The sequence below is a fragment of the Dromaius novaehollandiae genome, chromosome W, assembly GCF_036370855.1.
Source record: "Dromaius novaehollandiae isolate bDroNov1 chromosome W, bDroNov1.hap1, whole genome shotgun sequence".
NCBI lineage: Eukaryota > Metazoa > Chordata > Aves > Casuariiformes > Dromaiidae > Dromaius > Dromaius novaehollandiae.
The window spans coordinates 53,275,208-53,298,918 of record NC_088130.1 but is presented as its reverse complement, the minus strand read 5'-3'; the positions used below and the strand labels follow the sequence as shown (position 1 = coordinate 53,298,918).

At 38.7% G+C, this 23,711-nt stretch overlaps 1 protein-coding gene across 2 annotated transcripts in view; it reads left to right on the top strand.

Annotated features, from left to right (window-relative positions):
* Positions 1–23,711, top strand: part of LOC112983999 (protein mono-ADP-ribosyltransferase PARP8) — a 117,487-nt gene that overhangs the window by 32,156 nt on the left and 61,620 nt on the right. For both annotated transcript variants that reach the window (XM_064500955.1, XM_026101489.2), the window contains one exon: positions 21,344–21,381. In XM_064500955.1, coding sequence (XP_064357025.1) covers positions 21,344–21,381 — 38 coding nt within the window. The remainder of the gene's footprint in view (positions 1–21,343; positions 21,382–23,711) is intronic.

Genomic DNA, 23,711 nt, shown 5'->3' with positions numbered 1-23,711 from the left:
AAACCTGTGTTCTTTAGCAACATATTGCTTTGGAGCTCACAGCTAAGGAGAGATTGGATGAGCCTGCAGATTTTTTAGATGAATTATGATTGTTCATGACTAATACGGAATTTGAATCCTAAGTGAAAAGCAGACACTGTGCTTTGGACAATGCTCTAGTGAAACCTGAACTCTTTTAAGTTCTACAGATCTTCAGAAAACAATTTTTTTTTGGTTTTGTAGATGATCTCTGTTTAGAGAATATTTCTGTATCACAGGCTCAGACAGATATGGACAGTGTTTAGGCCGTGTATATGGTAAATGCACTCCGTGTGTTGTTGCCATATCCCTAATCCTGGGAGATAGGTCTGTGATGGTTTCTTCCCTGGGCTCCACATAGCATAGTAACTAGTACTAGATTTTTGTGGCCTAGCCCCTGCATTCATCCAGACTTCAGAAGTTAAAAAGTTCACCAAAGGAAATAACTGTCCATATATGACAACTGCCAGCTCTTTGGCTGAACCAGCAGGTTTCAAGAATATCACATTGTATGTGAGTTGGAAAGGCAGTGAAGAGGAATCCTTAGTGCCTCTTCTGATGCACTGTTTTGCAGTTTGAGAGCACTCATACAGCTTTTTTTTATTTCTTCATCGTGTTGCACAAACATTAGTGAATCCATTTGGTGCTACCTACCTTTGGATCTTAGATCAGTAAAAAGAGTTTGAGCTAAAGTTATTATCTGTGTGTTGGATATGGGAGATAAATCTGTAGAGGTGTATTTGGTACTGATCTGACTGATGAAGAATGTGGAAAGGCATCTTCAGATCTGCTGTCAGATCAATAGCTGTTGGACTGAGGAGTTTTATACACACAGGCGGTTATTCTGTCTGTGTCTTTAGGGCTGCTTGCACTAATGCTCTCTGAAAGCACTACACTTTTAAGTGTACCTGTTGTTGCCTGAGAAATTTTTTATCTCTGTCTGAAAGCATGTGTCCTCTCTTTATGTGCAATCCTTGATCTTTTCCCCTTCTAAATGTAAAATCAAAGGCAGTCTATCAGATTGTACTCTCCCAGACAGAGATCTGGGAACCATGCCAGATATCTGATATTGGACTGGTTTAATGGTACACCTGTGTTTTTAACGCAGAGCTTGTACCTGGTTCTGTGCAGTGTTTAAGCCTGCATAAATTAAAAAAGTTTATCTAGCAAACAAGAACATGGGAAGGAATTCTTGAGTCCTCACAAGCAACCCTGTAATATCACAGTTTTTGTAACACAGTGAAGCATTAGAGAAAATGGTCTCAAAATAACAAGAGACACTTGCATTTAAATTAATATGCTCTCATATTTCTCTGGAAATGAGTGTAAATGCCTTTCCTCTGAAGCTAGGAACAGGATCCTTGATTTATGTTTGTATACAAAGCATGGGACCAGTTGAGGCAATCTGCATGTTTTGGCATCCTGTTTAGAGAGTGTTCCTCTGCCTCTTTCCCCACTCAGAAATTTTCTTTTTCCCTTAGGCTTTCTACATACCAGTCTGGGTAGCAGGGCTTGCTTCTTCAGTGGTGGCAAGCACCAAAGTAGCAGCTTCTCTGTCTGTCAGATTTGGCCTCCTTTCTTTCTCAGCAGCCAGGGAGGCATGTAAGGGGGAAAGGCAAGTGTGGATATTCATTATGTGGGAGGGAGAATGGGTCTTTGAGTCGCAGAGGAGGTGTGGGTTGGGGGCCCTATATCTCTGTTGGAGGCATGTGAGGGTGACCTGGGATACTGGAGACCAAGAGATGTCCACTACTACTTCTCACGCCATCAGAGCTTTCCAATACCCCTTGAAACTCGCTCCTCCTATCCCTCTACCTTCTCCAAATCTCCACTTTTTTCCATCATCCCTTCTCAAGCCACTGGAGTTTTATTACTGCCACTCCAGGATACATGCTTTGCCATCCCTGGAAAAGACTCTTTGCCTATGCTGCAGAGAAACCGTGAGTCAGCTTACTTAAGAGGAGGAGGAGGAGGCTGGGAAATCTCCTTTTATGATAATTCTTCCCACACTTCCTGGTATTTCTGTTTTGGGAACACTCATTCCAAAAGCTGTGGGCTGTTTTCTGCCCAGCTTCTGAGTGTATGGAAATTGTTCCTCATATATGAAGATGCTGGTATCATCCACTTCTCCTGATACTAAATCTCAGCATCCCACCCCTTTCCCAATCTATAACAAAAGGGATGATGTTATCTCCCCTTTAAGCATATTGTAGTGGGGGGCACAGAGGCAGGAGGCAGAAAACCTTTGCTGAGCTTTGTAGAGTTTCGGATTCTAGTTATGTTAGAGATATTCTGAGGAGCTCCTTAGTCTGAGAGACTATTGCTTAGAATTTGATTCTGTGAGATAAATATATTCTCATTAAATTTGTGGGGACTCCAGTGCTAACTTAACTAAAGCCTGATTGGACTCGCAACACTGATAGCAAATAAGTTTTGCAAATACTGCACCATTCATTTGAGAAGTTTATGCAATTAAAAAAAGACACTTCTGTCTTTGTGTTCTAAAGGTCAGATTCTGAGGATGAGGATAATAGTGCTGATTTGAATATAATATTCATCTAGATAAAAATGATGACAAAAGAGAAAATAGTATTGTTCAGTTCACTTCTGAACACATCTTGCAAGTGCTTCATTTCTGTTTCATACTGGAATTTAGAGCTGCTACAATAGTGACAAGAGGAAAAAATAGAATTGCTTTAGCTCTGTTCTTCCACCCACAGACATTTTTTAGTGTGGAAAATGAGTCATCAAGAAAAGATATTTTTACTTTGTAACAGACATTAGAGAAATTTTGATCTTCAAACAAACTGTGTGTCAATTGATTTACCACTTAGAAGGTCTGATCCTACTTGCATTCCCTTGCACGGATCATGCTTTCTTTGAAAACTCTGGAAAGTTAAAGCAAGAAGCAACCAACTTATAGCTCTTGAGCTGCCCACGGTTTACAAACAGTTTGGATGTGGTTCCCACTTTGGGAGTTTTGTGACGTGAGTGATGTGAGGGTTGTGCTGGCACCGGGGCTACTAGGTAATCTGAGTCCCTGTGTTTGGAAAAAAGTAGGGCAGCAAATTTGCAGAGGCTGATACTGTCTGATTGTCTTGGGCTCTCTTGCAAGCCCTGCCACAGGCTGTCCCGCGGTGGGAGCATGGGGGGCTGCCAGGACAGGGAGCTGCCCCTGTGTGAATCGCTCTGCTGCACTTCCCCAGCCTCTTATCCAACTCGCTGGCTAGTCCAGCTCGATGTCCTCTAGCGATCGCACACTGACCTCGCACTCATGCAACCTGCACTCTGGTGTCTCCAGTTGTGGCCACCCCAGGCGCACAGGCCCCACGACCCATGGTCTGACTCCAGGTGCTGGCACGCCTCCATACACCCACATGCACACAGAATAGAAAGCCCCCTTACCCAGGAAAACAGCTGGAAATGGAGTTTAATGAGAAGACAGGACAGACTGAGGTGATTAGGTGCAGGGCATAGCCAGACAAGCGTACTGACTCATTATCAGCTCCTTTTTATTCCACGGGGTACAGAATGCTCCCTGTTTGCGTTACAGTTGCTTAATGCTTAGAACAAGCTCCAAAGAGCTGAATGCTGCCAATGGCTTCATCTGTAGACCGTATTGCAACAGGCACCCATAATGTGCAAAAGTTATGGAGAGTTCCCTCAGCCGCTGACTTTTACTGACTCATCAAGTTGTTTCCTGCTCGTTTTATCTGTCTATTAATAAATTGACTTGCATCACTTTCACTTGTGTCTAGGCAGAGCTGAACTCCTTGAACCCTCTTCTGTTTATTTAAATTCAGTATGATTTGAGAGCACACTGATTTGGGCAAATTATCATTTTTTTTCCTCCTTTTTTTCTGTATGACTAGATCTCTTAATGTATCATAAAACAAAGAGACAGTTCACTTTCATCTCTCAAATTGGAAGCTCAATTATGAAAATCTCTACTTGTCTGTTTCTGTGTAACAGAATATCTGTTTATCATAATTAGTAATTTAAAAATAATAGACATGTACTTTTTTCCCTCAAAATCTCATAGGGTAGTGATACCTTCTTAGATTGTATCTAAGAAGGACACCATGTGCAAAACAGTGCACAATCTGGTATTTTTTTTGATAGACATGACCTACATGTAAGTTGAAAATCTGGAACAGTGTTCATCGTAGTTGTGTGTCTTGTTGATTAGGGAATGTGTCTTAAGCATATATGGTGTGAAAATCTTTGGATTGCATTGTTGCCTTTCGACACAGATTCTCATCATCTCAAGAGAAGCAAGGGGCAAAATCTTTGCACTAGTGTGTGCGAAAGGAGAAGGTCGAATATGTTACAGCCTCATATGTTGCCTGAGAACAGTATAATTCTGTTTCATGTTTAGCCTGCTCTGCAGGTTGCTGTGACAGTTGTGTGGGATGCAGCCCATTCCTGTCCCTCCAGCCTCTCTTTTAGGGTGAGATAAGTTGGACACTGTTGAAACTTTCCTTCATTCCTAAACCTTTTTTTCAAACTTTTCTTATAATTTAGTAGTAGAACCAGTGGAAACATTGATCCCTTTGTGGAGGGCATACCAAAATCCCTTAGACTTCAGTTAAGCTGGGACTTACTCTAAGAGTTTACTTTTAATGTGATTCTGAAGAACAACCGAAGAAGTTCATGGCCTGCTAAGTCAGCGCCTCTCAGTCTTTGGGAGATTGGGGCAGGTCTACAAGAAAGAGGCCTGTGGTGGTACAAGAAATGGTGGGAGATGAGGCTTTTTAAGTGCATGGAAGCAGTTCTTCCTCTGTGGAAGTGGATGCTCCATTAGTTTTAGTGGCAGTTTAGTTGAGAAATTTAATTGCTAAGCATTCACAGTTCACGTAGTTCTCCACATCTTCTCAGCCCCCCACACTTGGTTAAAGTGTATCTGTTCCTTTTTCTTCTTTTCTCCTTCCTCTGCTATGAAAGAAGGGCTGGCATGGTATTTTCAGTTCTTTCTTAAAGAAAGAATTAAGTTCATTTATTTTGGTGGATTTGAAAGAAGAGGCTATAAAAGGAGAGACAAACACCCTTTGATTTAGAATTCTGTTTTTCTGACAGATCTACCAAGGCCAGTGGGAGAGGGCTGCATGACCCTGAAAAGCAGAATAGATTCCTACATTCAATAGTTTACATTCCTAAACCTCTGATTGCCTGAATGAGCTATACTCATTTCTTTTTATATTTAGACTGTAGTTTCTGCTTACACAAATACTTTGATGAAAACAAATACAATTCACTTAAAATATATTGTGTGTGTAAGTTGTTGATGCCTATGTTTGCCTGCTTCATTAGGCACATTTACAGTGCACTGCTGCATTTCCCCTTCTCTCTTACCCAGTAAAGTATACTACCTCTAATGAAACTGAGTTTCATTTCACCCTTACTTAGCAGTTGCTCCAGTGTCCTGCAGGGTCTGCTTTTAATTTTTAAAGCAAAAACAAACAAAATTGTTATTTCTCTGTATTTTATTTTTTCTCTAGATTCTGTATATTCTCTATATTCTAATTCTGAATTTTTTTTCTGTATAATTTCACTTCTTTCAGATCACTGTTTTGGGAGGCAAGTTCTTTTGATATTAGAAAGTTGTAGTGTGCGTTACATTGATGTTCATTAAGTTTGACTGACATGATGAATTTACAGAAGGTGAGGAGTAACAAATTATTGTTTAAGAGATTGAATCTTAATTATAATAAATTCTCATCAAAGCTAAGATTTGTTACTGATGTGAAGAATATTTTGCAAAGGCAGTTTTATTTCTTATATTTCAGTGTGATCCATACTGCAAAGATTTTTTTTCAAAAAACTCTATGTGCAGAGGATTTGTTTGTCTCTAAAGAAGTCACTTAACTGTATGATTTTTTTTCAATTTTCCTTACAAAATTTTTATAGCGCTCTTGTATCTGCAAGGTCTATATTGGCTTTACCACTGCTATAAAGCTTACGGCCATGATCAGATCAGTCCTTTTGGTAGTACTATGCAAGAATGTTCATGCTCAGTAAACTCTTGTATCAGTGCAGTGTCCTAGTAATATGAGCTCTACCTCCTATTCCCAGTGGAAGGGCCTCTTGTTTCCATTGTCGATGATATTACTTACCGCCCATAATGGTAGTAAATTTTTCAAGCTTTTAAAAAACAAACTGATTATTACTCATCTGCTTCTGTTTGGAGTCAAATGTGTGAATGTGTGTTCAGTAAAATCCGCTTGGTCTGCAAACCAGTGGCAATCAAACAGTCAACTGCTATGAGTATGTTTGGTGGAATTTCTGTTAAGAAATATTCAGAGGATGTTCTAAAAATAAAACCAAAAATCTTAATTTTATTGAAAATGCCTAACAGTTGTCTTCATGAAAACCGTTCTACTTTGTTATCTGAAAAGAAAAGGTGGAAAGGTTTTGCAGTTTGCAAAAAGGAACAGAGCAGTGTTGTCTGTATTAGTTGTAATTTCATTTTATTGCACAACATATTCATAGTTTGACTTAGCCAGCTAAATTAGGCAGATGCTAGATATAATACTTTGATCATATAGCTCATGACTTGAAAAAGGTATCCAAAACTCAGTCAACTCTAAACCTTTGCTTGAGGACAGAAAATACCTGTATTCAGCAGGAATCAGTCAATGCAACTGGTATCTTGAGGATGCTAAAGGTTTTGCCATCATTAAAGAGCTTTGTAGGAGAAAGGATAGTCTTTCAGCTGATGCTAGTGATGGTCTCTTGTTGTCTACCACTGACTGTCTGTGTTGAAACTTTCCAATGTCCTGGGTGTTTGTTCCCCACCTATAAAACAGGAGGGATATCTGTTGGCTCCCCACCAAAGCTGTGTCCCAACACTCTTGTTAATGTTTCCCCAGCGCTGAGGCCGAGAGAGAATGCCCCTGAGAAAGCGAGACATATGTATGCCCGCTGGTGGTTCAGCAACTGGAGAAATTTGAGAGGGAGGCAGGCTTATTTCTGCCTCTGTCAGCTCAACTGCTGTTGACTAATGGGGGAACTGAATTAGTCAGTGCAAGGCTCTTGGGTTAGGAAAAAAAAAAGCTTGAAATTTGTTTGATTACATTTAACATTGCTAACCACGTTCTTGTTAAATGCTGTTAATTAATGCTGCTTGATCTGATTGAGTCATTTAGATTACATTGTCCTTTAAGCCTTCTGGGCCCTATCCTGTAAGGTGCTGTTCCCACAGAGGTCTCAGTAGGGGTTGGGAACGCTTAGCATGTCCCAGGAGGCAAAGTCCTCATGAGATTGGATCCCATACAGAGTAAAAATACATTGAAGCTTTTCAAATGTGTTTTGATTAATACATTATGAACTCTGCTACAGTAATAATTTCTGTGCTTTAATATATCACTGTTCGTATTTTGTTAAGCAGTAAAATATTGCTATATTTTTCAAGCCCTCTGCTATATATGTCCTGGTGTGAAAGGAGACTGTTATTTTTCCTTTTATTTCTTGAGTGCAAATAAGTGACACAGCTTTACTGTTCCATTCACCCTGGGCAGTAATTTTGAGCAGTTATCCCACTTCTCTTGGGCTTAACGACACCATTAGATGATGGAAAGTGGATGACCTTTCAAAAGGGAATGAACTGTAGTCACTGCTGCTGCGGTTCTAGTTTTCCGTTCTGCGGAAGGAGCCTTCGCGGTCGTCCTCTAGCACCCGGCTGGGCTGTGGAGAACATCTGTATATTTATTAATCTAGGTGCTCACGCGGCCCACATCACCGAAACCTGCTGACGATAACTGTGTAAGAACGTGGGCAGTTTGACCCGTGCCTGCTGGTAGGTTTTTCAGGGGAAATTTTTTGAGGGCATTAAAATGCAGTGCACCCACCCACTTGGGGAAATATTCCCTGAAGTTTTTCCTATGTGAACTCTACTTCCTCAGGAAAAACCCTATACGCTGACCCTCAAACTAAAATATGCTCCCAAGTGCTTGTGTTTACGTTGTTTTAACTCTGTCTAGTTTGGATTATTTACAGTTCACTTACCAATGCCGTGTGTATTTCTGTTCCTGAGAAACAGCTCAGACCTTAGTAAAACTGGCCCAGATTTTCAGATGTGGATGTCTGAATCAGACTTCTAAATCTCTATATTTAGGTTCCTCAGTAAAATGGCCTCAGTTAACAGGGTGACAAGCACTTGCAGCTGCTTTACTACTTCCACTGATACTTTATAGTAAATGGCAGTGCTGGCTGAACAGTTCTTTATGTCACTGAAAGTGCATGTGCTGTCAGTAAAGCATAAAGAAGGGAGTTATTCTTTGTTGTTTGATCTTTTTTTATTATTCATTTTATTTTATAGGCTAATTTTTTTTTGTCCTCTGTATACTATCACGTCTTACATTAGTCAGCGTTCGTATCTGTGTATTAAATGCTCTGAGGAGATCTTCAGACTGAGAGTTCTGTATTAGTGAAGACTCACTGTTTGTCATCTCCCGTTAGTAGAAAACTGAAATTTTCTGGACATGTTAATTCTCATTCTCTAGACTTATAGGAAATGCGTCATAATAAAAGCATTTCATAATCATGCCTGATTATAAAACTTAGCACTTACAGGGCATTTCTTGTCTTCAGGACGCTTTCCAAGTTTTGGTGATCATTTTGGCGGCTCAGTGTGTTATACTGTGCAAACAGAATGAGTAGTTGGGAAGGGGCGAGCGGAGTACATCGTCTCTGACATTTTCTTATTGCAGATTTGCTGATGAAATGCTGAGATAAGGGTGAAGCCTCACTTTTTTGAAGTCAGTGAGAGTTTTGGCTATTGACTTCCATGGAGCTATGATTTAATTGTGTGTTTTGAAAAGTATGTACCAATTTTGAGTGCCTTAGCTTGAGTTTCGTTTGGCCATTTCCCCAAAGGTACTTACATGCTAGCCTCAGAGAAGGTGCTTAGGTAGCCAGCTCCCTATTAAGATACCCAAATCCACGGTAAATTAGGCATTTTTATACCTTTGTGAGTACACTGAGTTATCCAAAATGGTGGATATGAGCTGATGGGTTTTTCAGGTCAAGTGTTTAACTGCCATTTCTGCACAAATTTTGTGGCCTAATTATGTTTTAAGTCTGGACCATAAAGCTTCATTTTTCAAAACTGCCAAAGGTTCCCACTCTTTTCTGTTGGAGATCTAGAGGTTCAGCATACATGAAAGGTAAATCAGGGTCTGAACACTTTGTAATTACTGAATGCCTTTTAAAAGCATGTGCATTTTTTCTTGCTGGGAGGCACTTTCAAAGTCACAGTAACAGAGCTGAGAATAGATCTAGCTCTATCTTTCCAAAAATTACATGGGATTCCTAAGCTGGTGTTTCATCTGACATGTAATTAGTTTTATGGGAAGACAGGGACCTAATTAAGACTAGTGAAGGGATTTTTTTAAATGTATATTTACAAATTAAAATAATATTCAAACTCTAACTACATGTTGGGGTAATATACTAAAATTATCTTTCTATGTTTGTTCTACAGTTTGCTTAGCATTTTCTATAGGAATGTCTGTCAGACTATATTCAGGTATGGTTATTTGGATATGGTATGAAATATAGTATTCCGTGATCAGTCATGCATTTAGTAGCTGTTTTTTGCCTCAGAGAACAGCCCTTATATTTAGGTATTACTTCCTATTAGATGGACTGTTACGAAGTGTGCTTAAAGAAAATAAAATAGTGCAGTGTGCTTTCTATTGCATTTTGTTATGAAGAGGAAGTCAGAGAGTGTGATGTTCAGGAACAGCTAAAATTCATGAGAAGTTGGTGGAAGAACTTTCAGATTTTAGCTGATGCTGACATTTCAAATGCATAAAAAGCTCTTGAACTCAAAATCCCTGCTGCTATTGTTCTGCGCGCTCTTGAGTTATAGTACAAGGGGTGTACTTTGAATTTTTTTTCCGTGAGTCACATTGAGAGTCATCAATGTCATATTCAACCTACAACTTTCTCCTCTGAGCAACTAGTGAGAAAGGCAAGTAACATTTTACCCATTCATAACAGCTTTGAAACTAGTAATGGAAAACATATTAGTTAGTATCATTGCCAGTGCAAAATTGTTCCATAAATTTTACTTAAGCTCTTTTTCTACACTGATTTTAAATGACTATGTGATTAGCCTTCTACCACTTCCCCAGGAGACTAATTCACTGTTTAATGGGGTTCACAGTTTCTGATTTTCATCCTGGTTATACTTTTTCCTCTAATTTCACCTGAATACAGCTTGCCATTTTCCCTCGGGCCATCATATAAATATGATATCCATCTTCTTGTTTGCACTCTGGAAAACATGTCTCCTACGCATCATTATATTTTGTACCACACTCACTCGTTGATTTGCCACACTATGTGTATCCAGCTGTCTGAACATCTTTAAATTTCTTTTCCTCACTGGTCTCTTCTACCATATTGACAGTTGTTTCTCAATGATGCCTGAACTGCCTCCAATTTACTGGCATCTTTCTAATGCTAAGGATGTCCAGGACTAAATGTTGTAGTTAGCGTTACTTCACCTATACCCTCAAACTGAAACTGTCATAGGTAAAAAAAAGAAAGAAAAGTGTCTTTTCTTCTTGTCCTCTCACACTGAATTTTCTCTTTTATTTGCTGTTCATGATTACAGGAGTTTCACTGTATAGTAGCAGGGAAGTTAAAGGTATCTTATTGTGTATCCAGAAGCCAGTTTGACCCTCTCGCTTGCTTCATGTCCCTTGCACCACTAGAGTTACGGGTCTGTTGGCCTGAGGATGCAAAACTGGCTGGAACTGAGGCTAGCTTTTGTATCTCTAACTACAGAAAATGGTGTGTTTTGACCACACTAGGGTAATGGGACACTAAGATGAGCCAGTCCTTTAGTTCTGCAAGCCATCCTTGCAGCTTTATGGCATGGGAGTCTGGAACAACCATCATTGCCTTGAAATAAAAATCATGCAGGACAAGAGTTGGTGTTTCATGATCTAGCAGTTTTCTGAGGTGGCAGTCACCGCCCTATTGACCAGACCAGAAGACTGTGTGTACTTGTGAGCAACAGATAAATAATTGTCTGTATGTATTCACAGGGACCTGAGTTATGTGAGTGCATTATATTGCTATGAATAAGCTGGTGTGTGTAATTTCATAGGTAAACATCTATTGAAACTCTTGCCTTATGTCATTTTCATATGTTGAATGTGTGCAAGGATATGCAATTGTCAGTTTAAAGTATTCATAAAAGTTGTACTTTGAAGTCCAAATTCTACATTTGAAAGTTATATGTTCTGTTTATATTGATATTAATGGAAGCTACAGGTATAGATTTTACAAAAATATATATTTTGATCCAAAAATAGAACATATCAGCAATACCAGGATTTATTAGGGACTTTATTTATGAAAAAAATAATTTCTTATGTCATCAGATATCTCAAAGAACTGACTAGCCCAAATATTTCAATTTGTTATTTTTTCCCCACACAGCAGTGGCTGTCGCATACCTCATTAGACAAACAAGCAAAATGCCAACTAATTAATGAATATGTAGAGTGATCTAAGAAGGATGTCTAGAACTTTGCTCTTTAGCCAAACACTGCATGTAAAGGAAAAGAACTTTTCCACTTGCTAGTGACTTGGTGAAGGTAAAGAGTGTATGTCCCTATGGATTTATTAAAGCTTTATTTATGTATTTAATGACTGGCAAGTGAGTAGAATTATCTGTTAAAATGACTGGATAATAATTCTTATGACAGGACACACTTTTCTGTTGCTTGGAACATTGTTAAACTCTAACTGTTCAGTTTGCAATTTTCCACATCTCTCTTCCTTGGGATAATGAATATTGTTTGTTTGTTTCCTTTTATTTTTATTTTGAAAAATCTCAACCTAGAGGCTCCATACAGGGGCTGGACAGGATTTTCTGTGCCATTACATGAATGAAATATGAATTGAAAGCAGAGTTACCAGAAATAAAGTCACTAGACTAGTAAGCCTTACTAGAGAAAGTCACTAGAGAAAGTTCCAGCAGAAACAATGTGGACCAAAACAGAGTTTTGAGGTAACTCCTGACTGGCTTCTAAAAAGAAGCATGTTCAGTGGTTGTTTCTGACAGTAATGCTCCAAAAGAAGAAAACAATTTGAAGAGAGGAAAAGCTTTCTTTCTCAAAAAAAAAAAAAAAAGTACAAAACACTGTAAAAAGGTGGGCCCAGCACTGAAAATAAGATTGCTAAGGGCTGTGATCTTATATACTGCTCTGGCCGCAGCCGAGCTGGGCTGAGAGGTTACTGTCCAGAGTTTGTTCTGAGCTCTGGAGAAGATTGATACTGGATGAAGAACTAACGGGGACTGTGGAGACAGACTTCAAACCAATAGGATTAGCGAAGAGCAGGAAGAGTGCAGAAGACAGAGGTGCAAAGAGTATCTGTGTCGTTGGGAGGGAGCTGGAGCTGGTTGGACAAAGGCGACTGCGAGAAGACACCACTCCTGTAGTTCTGGGAGACGCTGTTCTGACACAGTCTGGTTTTGGACCACCTGGCTCTGTACATGTAGCCATATGCTAGTGTATTTCTTTCTATGCAAAAAACAAGTAGTTCTCATGAAAGCATGCAGGTTTTTTTTCAGGTCTCCTTGATTTGGTTATTTTATTAGTAATGTGATTTTTATTTTTAGGAGCGTTGCTTGTTGGAGAGATGATTAATCCTGTAGAGTACTATACGTTTACTAGAAGTTGTCACACTTTTTTTCATGGGAAGCTTTGTAAAAGGGAAATGATTGAGCTGCAGTCTTCTGTATCCCCTTTATTTGAATAGCATGCTAAATCAAGCAGCGCTTTATGAATAACATTCACCATTTGATTCAGATGCACTTTGGCTGTGTGAAAGGACCAGCAGCACAATTATTCTTAGTGACAAATGCAAACATATAGTAGCTTTGACTCAACACCTCTGTTCCTCTAGGTTATGTCAGGAAATGAAAGCAGTGCCATTTTTGACGTATTGACACTGCTCATATGTCTTTAGAATGGTTTTCATTTGTCATCAAAAAGAAATGTTACAGTTGCCTGGGACTTTTCATATGTCACCACACGTACATTCTCCAACATCCAGAGGAGAAGATTACTCAGAGTCACTTGTTATTCTTTTCTGTATAATTGCAGGTGCACCATAGGGAAATTTGATAGTGAAAGGAATAAAGAGCGTATCAACAAATTTTAATTCTTTGCAAGCACCTGGCTCTTTCTAGTTGAAAAAATAACTGTGACTGTTGCTGGGTCATCAATTATTGGATCACAGGCAATACAAAATTTTGGTGAACTAATGTGTTTCAGAAAGAGATTTGAAGTGGCCTATATATCTGAAAACAAATTGCTCTGATACAGACAAGCACATTCAAAACATTTTAAAGACTACTTAAAAAGTTGGTTTGAAATCCATGAGCTTTGTTTTAATAAGGAATCCAGAAAATGGCACAGTTGTGAAATGACTTGATAGTCACAGTCATATAGCAAGCTGCAAATGTCAAAATTTTAAAAAAAGTGCTCACCAAAATTTGCACTGCTTGGAATACTTCGTGAAAGTTTTAGCAAAGTGGTTACATACATGTTTATAGACATACCAGGAGCATGGCAGAGGCTGGAAGACTTGTATTCCCTGTGCAACTCATCTGTAATCTTCTTTGTCAAGTACTAAAGGCTGCTTTAGATCTCAGTGGGATTTAATTCAAGTTCTAAATTCAGTAACAAAAAAGAAAATATATTTTAGTATTGTGAGAATATTCTTGCTGCAGTTGGTTAACGGTCACTTTTTCCACAGCTGTGCTAACATCTGCATGAGAATTTATGTCTATTTACTTTTAATTTCTGTCTTATTTGGGGGGACTTTTAATTCTCTTTTCCAGAAGATAAGTATGATGATTTTTAGTAACTGTTATTTTATTTAATGACATTGGTGTGTATTTCACTGTTTAGAAAAAGATCCTCTGCTTCAACTTTTATTTAACTGTGTGCAAGAGCAAAAAGCCTGTGTACTTTTTTGTATTTAAAAAGGCTTTATGCAAGCTTTTATTTTCAGAATCATGTCATGTCATGTGCTATCTTTCGTATTTCTAACTGGCATGATTCTAACTATCTGTTCATCTCTCTATGTATCCGTTTAGAGACGTGTGTCATTTTGTGGTTAGTGTTTTATGCAACTGAAACTTTTTTTACTTTTATTTATATTTTTGTCACATTACTTGGACCTTATTGTAAAGATATCTTGAATGAATGAAATGCAATACTTGCTGATCTTTTCATTTGGTTCTTTAAAATAGTATTTAGTTTACTCATAAATGATTTGCAATACATTTAAAATTTACTAAGTCTCCGGTATGTTTTAACTAAAGACATTGTAAAGTCAGTACTAGCACTAGTTGATTAAATAATTTACCTAATTAAAAAACATAGAATGCTACCATAGCTTTATGTGCGTTTCTGAAAACTGGCTTCAGCGTAGCCCTTAGCTGATGTGTGCAGAGCGGGATGGATTCTTCCAAAAGCCCCAGAGTGGAATAGCAAAATTGCTGCTCCCGTAACATAATGATTGCATTCTTTTTGTAGAGCTGCATAGAGAGGTATTAAAGTGTTTCGTAGCATAATAGTTGTAGATACCAAGTGATCAAGTATTTTGCTAATTCATTTGTTCATATCAGTAGAACTACCATTTCTCCTTCACTCATGGCTGTAACAGCTTTCAACATCAAAAGGAAAGTTTGCATTGTTTGTCTGGCTTAACTGTAAGTAATCTGGTAGTGCTTTCTGGTTATTTTTCAGTTGTTTTATAGTCATTTTGTTTGTGCTGTTTTCAACATAAAATGTAATTTAAAATGTCTCCAAACCGGGATTTTGGAAGGTTTGCCTTTTGGCGCTGTTCATTAAGCGGAAGAGATCTTTTGGCCATATAAAGCTGCTGGGTCTCTTCTGTTGTTTGCATGTATGTTATCTTCATACAAATTGGAAGAAAGATATGACATTGAAACCTTCTAGAGAACATTAAAACATTAGTTTACAATTGTAATTCTCTTCAGAGAATTTCTTAAGATTCAAATAATGTCAATTACCAAGGGGGGAAAAAAAAGAGAGTAAAGGATTTTGTTTCTGTTTCTATCTATGTATTCCAAAACTTTTGCGAAAATAGCCTGCCTGGTTTTTCAGGTGGTCCATACCTAAATGTTTTTGTCTCTTACCAACTCTCAAGGTACTTGTTCAAATGTCAGACATTTCAGGAATGCAATCTGGAAGTTTTGTTTGGAGAGTATCCCACAGTACATCTTCTGAAAATAGTAATTTCCGTCTTGTGATGTGATTTATTCCCAAGCTTTTAAGTTTCAAACTGGATCTCAGGCCAGCTAATAGAAAAGAGAATGACCTTTGTTTGTTGGTGGAATCGCTATGGAACCAGATTTGTAAAAGTACTCTGGTGAGAAGAGAGGTAGTTGGAAGGGTCTGGTGTCAGGATCAGAATGTGATCTTCCTGAGGTGGAAGAGGAGGCTAAAGGGAATGAAGATGATAGGAATCCATTGAAGGATTTGGACCATTTTTGAAGCTAATGAAACAAAAGGGTGAAGATGGGAATGGAAGTATTTTCCGTATAATTCATGGACATTCCTTAAATGTTATTCTTCAGTTTCATATTATAAAATAAGTAATAATTGTGATAGTTTATAGCTAGCAGTTGGTAAAAGAGTACAGTTTCAGTTGAATCTGTGCAATTGAACCTTGTTCTTATTCCTTCTTATTGCTTCATCTAGAGTAGGGAGTAAAAATATCACACCTATATCATGCTGTGCTTTCAGAAATAATATGCAGATCATTAAAAAGGCCCTTAGTCCAAAGTTTTTTTCCAGGATAATTTTATTTTTGTTAAAAAAAAAAGTTTCAGTAACATTTCTCTTAGCTCACCAGCTCATTCAGAAATTGGCCCTGGCATATAATCTCAGAGTAGTGTTTAATCTTACATATTTGTCCAGAGATTATGGTCTTAATATTTCTCTTCAGGAACAAGCCTTGGTGGATCTTTTTAACTTCTTGCATTAATTCATTGATGAGATAGATCTAGGATTGTGGATAGCTTAAAAGCATAGTATCTTTAGTATATGTAGTTCCGGACCCATTGAGATTAGGTCATATTTACTCTGTTGTTATAGCTTTTCTGTTGTGTTATAGATTGATGTTAGACTACCATAAACATCCACACAGAAAAATGCTTGTTTCCTTTCTTGAACAAGTTTTTAAGCTACAATGTTAGTGCATGCATCCCTGGCTCTAGGAGAAGCAGCTAAAACTGAAATAGAAACTAGATCACAATTTCCACACTTAATAAGGCAATAATTCAGCTGTTGCCATGGGACAGAGCTGGTTAAATTGTCTGTCATAACTATTCCATAGGCATAAATCTTAGACTTGTGCCAGATGCTTCATGCTGTTCCTGCTGTGTAAAACAGCTGGAAATTCAGCTTAAAGGGTTTCATTCCTAGAGAGAAACTACAGGTGGCATGAGTTGAGAAAATGTGAATTTTATGGCATGACACGTCATGTACTTCAGCTATAGCATCACTGTTGTGGCTTCAGGATGAATGCCTGATCCTGTGGTATATACCATGATACATAAAACCTACAATTCTAGGCATGGGAAACAATATTACAAATTGATTTAGAGGCCTTAAGCTGGGCGTAATGGCTGATACAAGTTTATGTCAGGAAGCTGACCTTATGGCAGAACATTGCTATCACTCATTTTTCTTCCTGTGTGCTAAACATACGGAAACCAAAAAAATTGTTATATTTAAGGGAGTAAACAGTTACTTCAGCCCCCCCCCACCACCACCTTTTTTTGGATGAACATGCTTTGTTTCAGTATTTTGCTTTGCTGCCTTTTGAAGTTTTCATGGGATTTTTTTCTTTGCCCAGGAGCTTACATTCTGGCATTCTTTTTACTGGTCTGTGCCCGGTGGTATAATCAGTATGGACTCTGTGCTGATTATAGAGCCCCACAAGACGTAAGCCCATTCAGGATTATGGTATAGGAGTGTGGCTTAATATCATAAAAAAAGTTGTTTGTCAGGGATATCTGAAGGCCATTTAGTCCTACCGCTGTCAAATCTCAAAGCATTAGAGATGTATGTTCCTGGTGGCATATAGTCTGTCTATTTGCTAAGTAATGTGGATGTGGATCTTGACTCTGCAAATTGTGAATCTACACAAGCTAAAATGCCTTTCTAACCAGCTTTAAGAAGTTAAAGTCATGTCAAATACAGGTGGATCTGCTTGTTCTGAATCAAAATGGAACAGATTCATCTGAAAAATAGCAATTATGTTGTGCATCTTCATCTAGTTTATAAATCAGTTCTCAAATGCACATAGACCTTTACAGAATAATCTCTCTAAAGAAAGAACTGATATTGTTGAAACACATTAGAAAATGCTTGCAAGAAATGCACCACAAATAGAATTGTTACTAAACTAAGGCAGGAGCTCTACATGTGAATATTATTTTAAGCAATAAGAGGTTTACATTAAAATCTCATAAGCAGTGAAACATGATATCTCTCATATGGTATTTATCGTTTGCTAAATAACAAAAATTTTGCAAGACAGTTTCCAGTATGAAGGTTGTTCTGAGCTTAAAGATCAAGAAATATATGTACTTTAGGATGACTTGTGCAAAGTGTCTAAGCTGAATTAAAAGAGAGATAACATGGTCACTGGGGCTTTGTTTACACCCAAGAGTTTAACTGTGTTCACGTAGCTAAAGCAATATAACTGGACGAGCATGGATGATGGTTGGCTGGTTAGGATGTGTTTATGGGAATGGAAATAAATTATAGTGCTATAAGCTGTATTTATAGCAATGTAACTGCAGTAGGGTCGTACAGTAGAGCTGTACTGCCAGAGGGAAAAATCACACCCCTCACTGGAATAATCATGTTGTACTTCTCTGTGGAAACCGGGCCTATATTAGTTCCAGTTGCATTTCTGAGTACTTAAAAAAGAAAGCTGCTTCAGTAGAGGCTTTCCTTAGCTCTGTGAGGATTTAATAGTGAGAGGTGTTAACATCTGCATATTCACTAAGATCTGTGATTATTGAAAGTGCTTTAGGCCATCACAGTCCTGTGTTCCTGTCTTGGCTTTAAATGTCTTTGAAGTCAGTGGGAAAACGTTTCAGTGACTGCAGGACTGGAACCTCTAAAGAGACCTTCATTAGTCTGGTATGTTTTGTCTTCTAATAAATCTAGTGTACGACCGGTAGGAAGCAGTTTATCCTGAGTATAGAAAAATGTGCCAGACTGTGATCATATGTGACGATCACCAAGGTGAGCTGGGACAGAAAAACAAATTCTGTTCCATTTAGTTCTTTTATTTTGACTTTTTGTTTCCATAGTCTGAACATAACTAACATAGGATTACAAGCCCAAGCAAAGTACCACCACTCTGTGGGGGGCTCAGACAAGCCATTTATTGTCCCCAACTGTGAGTTCAAATACGTGTGAGAGGAATGGCCCATCTAAGAGCTGTCCCCTTAAGAGCTTTCTCTGGCACAGTACTTCTCAGAGTATGTCCCCAGAGTGGTCTGGGGACACTCAGGAGAGGGCAGCACAGGGATCCCAACATGTGCTGAAAATCAGAATTTAAAGAGAAGAAAAACAAATGGACATTCCTTTTTTTTGTGTGTGGAGAGGCTAATCATGTAAACAGTTAGCAGTTTCAGATTAAACACACCCAGCATAATAAACAAATAGTTCTTCTGGGGACCTTAAACCAAGTTCCTCAATTGAGTCACTAGTGTTCCTAACCAAAACTGCTGGTTTCTTTTACTTGGAAGTAAACATTCTATTTTCAGTCATTTTGTTCTTTAAGCTTTGGCTCACATCTCCCTTATACACTTTCTTCTGAAGTGGCAGCTCGGGCCTATCAGATTCCATGATTATAGCCAACATTTTATCATTTGATTTTGGTTTGGCAGTTAGATATTCTGTTAATGCTTTTTCAGATGGAGGTGACATCACATTTCGGTGGCAAAATTTTGTCTATGGGGGGAGTTTTTATTACTGGGGTGACAGAATAATTATACGGTTTTTTACCTTTGCTTTCCCCTCTCTTATGATGTTCATCATAGTAGCGAGGGCACTATGGGATTCCCTGGGTTCTGGGTTAGACCTTGAACTCGCTTGCAATCATTACAGAATCTGGTTTCGGACGATTTGTAACCTGCACCTTCAGGAACCTTTTCATTTTAGTTCCATCTCACAAGACTGTATAGGGTTTTTTCTCACATTAGTTTCCATTTAATGTGGCAGCAGGTGCTTTCTATGACAGATATCACATGATGAAGAAGAAGGAAGAGAAACACACTTTCATAGGAAACATGCACATAGGAACATAGAGTAGTTTGGGTGGGAGGAGACCTGTGCAGGTGGTCTGCTCCACCCGCCATGCAAAGCAAAACCAGCTTTGAAGTTACATCCAGCTTCAAATTTAGATGAGGTTGCTGAGGGCCTGGTCCAGCTGAGTTTTGAATATCTCTAAATATGGAAATTCTGCAACTTCTATGAACCCCCGTTTGAATGTTAGACCACCCTCACTGTGATGAACTTTTTTATTATTCTTAATTCTACTTGGAAGGACTTCTCTTGGTGGTAGAAGGAAGAATTCATGGTTACAAACATATCTTCTGGAAGCTTCCTGCCCTGCACTGGGTGATCTTCCCTTTTTTTGGAATGTTCCCCCCTTTGAAATAGTGACAGCTAATGCCACAGCAGATTATTAGGTTTAAATACCCCATGTCTTTAGGGAAAATGATCCAAGATGAAGAGATGCAGACAACGCCTGTTCCAGATGTCTGAAAAATAAAGAGAAAATTCACAAAATGTTGAATTTATACAATGATGGGATTTAATGCTGGCATGACTGAAGCTATCAAGAGTTGTGTGGCTAAATGTGTTGTCAGCTGTAATAAACCCTCTTTCTGCTTCCATTTATGTGAACATGTGCAGCTGTTGTAGAAACAGGCATCTTTGCTTCTTAATCAAACAATACATAAAATGAATTATGCTAGAATAAATTATCTGCAAAAACAGCTGACAGAGCTGGGCTGTAATAGGTTCACTTATGGAAGAAAGTATGAGATGTACCTTTTCTTAGTGATTGCCTCCCATGGTCATTCAATTGCGAAAGTAGAGCTCACTTAACCAAACTCCTTGAGAGAGAAAAAGCAAAAAAATCATACATAGATTTATTTTATAGTCTACGCAGAAGTTGTATTCAGCTAATTTAGAATGATCCACTGGATCACGTTTCGGTGATGTACAGTACATATGAAAATTTATTCAGAGAGCTCTGCCATCCTGCCTTTGTGTGTCTGCTTAACTCACTGCAGGCATGAGCACACTTCATGTATTATTTAAATGTGTAGGTTGACACATGCAATTTATAGGATTCAGAAGTGGAAAGAACTTGAATTATACAACAGAAAGCTTTCAGCATGCTCCAGAGTTGAATTTATTTAATGCAAAATGAAGATGTATGTTAACCTTAAAAAACCAGCAGGACTCAGTGGGTACTTAGACAGCTGAATAGATCATTATACCCATTTGTCCTGTTCACAGCAGTGAATTCAGTGAGCATCTCACTGGGTCACGGGGAAAGCACAAGTGGACTGAGCTGGAAGATTGGGACCATATATTTGTATTTCTGTTTTCTGACAAAACAGGTTCAGATAATCTACGTAATGAAGCTACTCTTTAGCATGACTGTGGCTCTTTTAAATTTGATTTCAACCCAGCTTGATAGAGAGGTCAAAGAAGATTGCCACAACTTCTATAAATATGGGATTTTGGACAGAGAAAGGAGCCCAAGCCATACAGGGCTAGTGTTGAGAGTAATGGGAACATCATGCAGGGGTACCCCAATCAGCAAGAAAGGCTTTCTGCTGAGCCTTGAGTAAACCCCAGGAACAGATGCAGAAAAAGACAGGCTCTTCTAGTTCTGATGTTCACAGAGCAACTTTTTTTTTTAGCATAACTACAGACATCGTGAAATATTATTCTAAAATGAATATATACAGTCCTGATATTCTTTTTAATAATGTTGAATTCAAGAAGTGCCAATTTAGCAAAGTAAGCTTTCAAAACAGGCATGACACTATATTTTTTAGCTGAGCACTTCAAAAGCTGTCAGAATAGCGGTTACTTCCTGTCCTGGAAGCTGTCAGAAACCTATAAATAAACCTAAAATAATACAGGAATAGGAAAAAAATCTTATGCCAGCAGTTAATGTTATTGTTATTAATTCTGTGTTTCTTTTTTTTTTCTTTTTGCAGTGTGTCCTATTCAGTGCATGTCTCTGAGGACTACCCAGGTACAGTGCAACATTCTTGTCCATGACACGTATATGCATGTTACCGCAATTTGCAATATCCAGATGAGAATACTTGAAAGGGTGTTAATGTGTTCCAGGTGCATCCTTATGCTAATCATTCTCCATTAGTTAGATTATTTTCACAGTCATTTCTCCTTTTCAGGCATCATTTGTCAGCTGGGTCAGGGTGAGAAAACCTGGTTCACAAGTTTCCTGAGGCCAGGGGTTGTGATGCTTTCAGTGTCTGGAGCCATCAGTGTCAGAGATCTGAAAGCGCCCAACTCCTGTTTGGCAAGGTAGATAAGACTTGATCTTTCAAGTGTCTGAGCAGTCTGGAGCTGGTCCGCAAAGCACTTCAGTGTGTCAGACCTTAATGAGACTACCCATGTTCTTAAAGTTAAGCCTGTGGTGTGTGCTTTGTTACTTCTCAGGGTTTGCTGGACCTGAGGGTTTGCGTATGTGTATGTCCCGTGTAATGTAAACTTGCAGAGTCGTTCATGGCTGCTCGTTCCTAACTCCATACTATACCCTGAGCTGGGTTGACAGGAGCATGGTGAACTTAGACAAGGGGAATGATCCATATGGAAGACAACCAAGCAAGAAAAGAAGGCATTTTTTAGCTAGCTTATTTAACAGAATCACAGAACGGTTGAGGCTGGAAGGGACCATTAAGAGGTCATCCAGTCCAACCCCTCCTGCTCAAGCTGGGTCAGCCTCTCTGGGCAACTTGTTCCAGTGCTCAGTCACCCTCACAATAAAGAAGTTTTTCCTAATGTTCAGAGGGAGCTTCCTGTGTTTCAGTTTGTGCCTGTTGCCTCTCATCCTATCACTGGGTACCACTGAAAAGCATCCGGCCCATCCTTTTTGCACCCTCCCTTCAGATTTTTAAACACATTGATAAGATCCCCCCTCGGTCTTCTCTTCTCCAGGCTGAACAGTCCCAGCTCCCTCAGCCTCTCCTCATATGAGAGATGCTCCAGTCCCTTCAATATCTTAGTAGCCCTTTGTTGGACTTGCTCCAGTAGCTCCATATCTCTCTTATTTCCCTGATTTCATTCACAAAGATACTGCATGAATACTGCTGGTGACATAGAGGTTAGCAGAAGTAGGAGAGGGAAGCTGGGGTGAGGGCAGACAAGGAAGTGCCTAATTTTCATGGTGGCACTGTTGGATTGCACCTTTTTGTGTATTCTGCCCGGGTAATATTAAATAGTGTAAATATATTGAGTGATGTAAAACTCTCTGGCCTTTTTTGATGATTATCCTTAACATCTCTGTAATATTTCTAAAAGAAAGATTTCTTGTTTTTTTTAGAATCTCTGAAAAAGTAAGGCTTTGATCTTGTTCACTGATAAGCAGGCATGTACTATGTCTGTCCACAGCACCACAATGTTTGAAGCAGATGCAGAGAGAAGTCAGTCTCGGTATTGATGTTAAACAGAATGGATTTTGTGAAAGAATACTCACAGTCTTTATGAGAGATATTTTTTCTCACCAGTAAAAAAAAGAGGAAAAACTGCTACTAATCCTAATCTATTAAGCACGTAGTAACTGGAGAAACAAATTCATAAAAAAACACAGTCATACCAATTGTAACTTGATTGATTGACTGCTCCATTGACCTGACAGTAAAAGGAGGGATAAGCAGTTGAAAAAATCTGCATTGTATGTTGTTAACTTTTTCTTTTATAAAATGTCAGCAATGGATTTATTCATTTCAGGGTGTGAACTTTTGTGAAGGCACAGAACTTAATCTCTGGGAACCCCTACACTAAGTCACAGAACTAGAACACCTAATCAGCAGTTAGTCCCACAGTAAATGAGGTCTTATTTCCTGGCAAACTCTCCTGTCTGGCAGACCTCAAACCTCCTTTACAGATGCTGTTTGCAAGCATGCTCTGATGTTCTACAAGGCTGAGTAACTTTGAATCAGCATCACTGAAACTTGTTGAATGTTCTCTGCTATCAGCCCCTGTATTTTAAAGCCAGCTAGAATTTGAACATTTTACATCGTAGCTAAGTTGTTGAGGGGGAGTAGAGCAGCTGTGCATGTTTACTGATTAAAATCTAAACCTTCAAGCCTGTGGAAGAGCTGATTTCATTCACGTCTCAAGCTTTTGCAGTATGTACATTTGCTTTGTGATGAAGAGGTGTTTACTGTGTTAGGAATGATAATGACTCTTTGCCATTTTACAGCTTTGGGCCTAAATATACTCCTTTTGACTTGGTGAAGCAGATTCTTTGCCTTCTTTCTTTGTACTAAACCTCTAACTTAACATTGCTGCTGACTGTTACTGTCTCTTCTCTAGCATGCATTTTAAGAGATGTTT